At 35.1% G+C, this 2,981-nt stretch overlaps 1 protein-coding gene across 1 annotated transcript; it reads left to right on the top strand.

Moving 5' to 3' along the window:
• The first annotated feature begins 375 nt into the window (after nucleotides 1–375).
• Nucleotides 376–1,408, top strand: LOC101898651 (protein TsetseEP). The gene is made up of 3 exons (XM_005180671.4): nucleotides 376–536; nucleotides 606–950; nucleotides 1,014–1,408. The coding sequence occupies exons 1-3, from the start codon at nucleotides 495–497 to the stop codon at nucleotides 1,332–1,334; spliced, it is 708 nt and encodes a 235-aa protein (XP_005180728.2). The 5' UTR covers nucleotides 376–494; the 3' UTR covers nucleotides 1,335–1,408.
• The last annotated feature ends 1,573 nt before the right edge of the window (nucleotides 1,409–2,981 follow it).

Consider the following 2,981-nt stretch of genomic DNA (forward strand, 5'->3'; position numbering starts at 1 on the left):
TTTCTAGCTCTACTGGCTCGTCAAATACAAAAGGTACCATATTTTGTATCTTTTCGTACCGTTCTAGTACGTATTTTCAAATAGGGACTCTTTGTTTGTAATAGCCAAGCTTAACTCTTCCCTCAGCTTTTTTCTTTCTGTAACTTGATTGCTTATCACTATTTGAGTAGTGACTGAGCTTCCGAGCTATGTCGAAATTTTACTAATTTTCTGCCCTTTATATTGACATTCTCTTTCTCTGCTTTTGAATTGCAATAATAATTAACAGCTGGATGTTGCAATTTTAGTTTTTTTTTTTGTTTTTTTTGTAGTGTAGCTACTTGATCCATAAACGTACTCAAAAGCCCTTATCTTTAACTTTATCACAACGATTGCGATCCGTTGTCGTATTGAGAACCTAATGCGTTCATATAAAAGCAAGCGCTAGGTGAACCTTGCAATCATTCTATTACAACATTCGAAAGAAGTGGACAATTAGAAATAAAAAAATAACAATGAAATTGCCAATTGTTTTGCTAGCAATTGTGGGACTGAGTGTAAGTTTAGCGACAAAGATCGTGAAAAGAAGAAATATTTGTGAAATCAATTATTGGTAATCTTTGCAGCTGGTCTCCGCCTCAAAATCCCCCGAAGAAGTCCAGGCCGAAGTCATGGCCTATGTTCAGACACAAGTCTCTTCGTTGCTGAGATCGCCAGCCATTGCTCGAGCTGGTGGTGGTTTGGCCTGTTACGATAAATATATTCCCCTGATAACCGCTGCCACCGAGGATTCCAAAAGTGACACAGCATCGTGTGTGAATAGAGCTGCATCACGTCGTGAGGATGAACTGAATAAGGTTAAGGCCCAACGGGAAGCACTGGATCAACAAGTAAAGACGGTACAGGATACATTGGCTTCGTGTGTCAAACAGGACGATGTTCTAGGTTTTCTAACATGCTTTAGGGACAATGTAAGTTTAACAGCCGTACAAATGAGTTTTTGATTTTCAATGTTTTGTTTTTCGCCTCTTTAGTCTCAAGTTCTACAAAGTACCGTCACCCAGGTCAGTTTGACATCCACTTCATTGGCCAACGGTTTATCGGCTGCTTACGTTAGCATTAACACTTCCGAAGATTCGTGCATACAAACGGTATTGGACAAGGTTAAGGCCGATACTGATGCCTTGACAGTGGCCTTACAAAATTGCTTGAAAAACGGATTTGATGATGGTCAGCCGGAGACTAGTAGTCCACCCTCAGATTCGTCGTCTTCTTCTCCGGTAGAACCCCAAACCACCGTACCAAGTAATTTCAATATGCCCAATGATGAGCTGTTACCCGAAGAAAATCTTTAAATCTATTTCATGCTTAACATGAAGTGTTTTATCAAATTACAAACAAATTTAAACAATAAATATTAAATACATATTTTTTTTAGATTTTTTTCATTCTGAAGTGTTTTGTTAATTTTGTGAAATTGAGTGTGGAACTGTTACAAATTGGCGCCAAAACTCATTCATATTTGTTTTGAGTTTTGAAAACACTTGTGAAGGTAATTGCTGCCATGACGTCAATTTCAAGATGACGAATTCATTTGTTTGCTTTTGTTACAAGATATCTATATATATAAATGAAAGTTGTGTTAGTTACTACGCTTATAACTTAAGAACCGCTGAACTGATTTTAATGATTCATACAAATTCGGAATTGTCTCCTATCCGAAAAGGATAATATACAAAAAAAATCACGAAAAATATGTTATATTAACATTTTCATTTTGACTTTTGAAATGTACAATAGTAATGTTTTATTTTGCATGATTTTTTCCATTTTGACTTACTTTTTTCTAATGTACATTTGTAGTGTTTTTTATATTTTATTTTTGAATTCGAATATTAATATCAATTTCTTTAATTGACTTGATTTCTTGAGAACTGAAATTGATGACGGGTTACATGGAAGTGTAGTACCGAATTATGTGGTGGCGAAACGGAATAGATGATATCGAAATAATTTAACGCGGTCACACCAAAGTTAAAAGATAATAACCTTTTCAAAATCGCTAAAAAAAATTACGAAAAAAGAGATCTCATTACAAAAATTCTCAAAAAATGAAATAAGTGCGAAATACGATTGTACGTCCTGGAGTTGAAAGGTAGATGTCAGTACCTTTCAACTCCAGGGCCTACATCGTGGTTCAGCTGGAAGATGCGAAGACATTTAAACAAACAAAAATGACCGAAAAAGACTAATGGGGCTCATTTTAAAGCGTGGACCTACTTCTTTCATGTGACAATAATCCGTCCAATGAGAGCTCAAAATGCAAAAATTTTTGGGACTACAATCAGTAAAGTACCAAATATAAAGGGTGCAAAATAGTAGAGCGAATGGGATTTTTAGTAAGAAAAGGATTTCTCTCCTTCCAAAAATTCCTCCCGAACATTTAAGATACCTTAAATCGCTTTTGCATGACCTGCAATATGATATATGATATCGATCATAAATAACCATTGTATGATTTAAGCTATTTTTGGAGTCTTCGTCATTTTCTTCTATTTTTGGCCCTTAGTTGGGATCTTTGTTTCTAAGGGAGTAGAAAATTCTCGGAGTAGGGCCCATATTGGTCTTGACCACTAAAAAATTGTATTTATGCTACCCTGGGATAAGGAACCATCGTACAGATAATTGCCACATAGAAATTTATTCATGTAAAGTCCCCACATTGGAGTATCCCCAAGTCCACTTTCACATCTAATGTGTGGTCAGAAAAGAAAATTTTGTATTCTATTGAATTTGTAACCCCCAAGAGAATATTGGTTGAGAACGTAGATTTGGGATTTACATCTATATCAAATAAATTGTGAAAACATGAACAAATTACAAATATAAGAAAGTAGCACGGGACCGAATATTTGTTGAATCGTCATTGAATTATATTATGATGAAAAATATGGACTTTACGGGGTCTCCAATTTACAATTTAAATGACAAATAAAATTAGT

This window comes from Musca domestica, unplaced genomic scaffold (genome assembly GCF_030504385.1).
Source record: "Musca domestica strain aabys unplaced genomic scaffold, Musca_domestica.polishedcontigs.V.1.1 17, whole genome shotgun sequence".
Classification (NCBI taxonomy): domain Eukaryota; kingdom Metazoa; phylum Arthropoda; class Insecta; order Diptera; family Muscidae; genus Musca; species Musca domestica.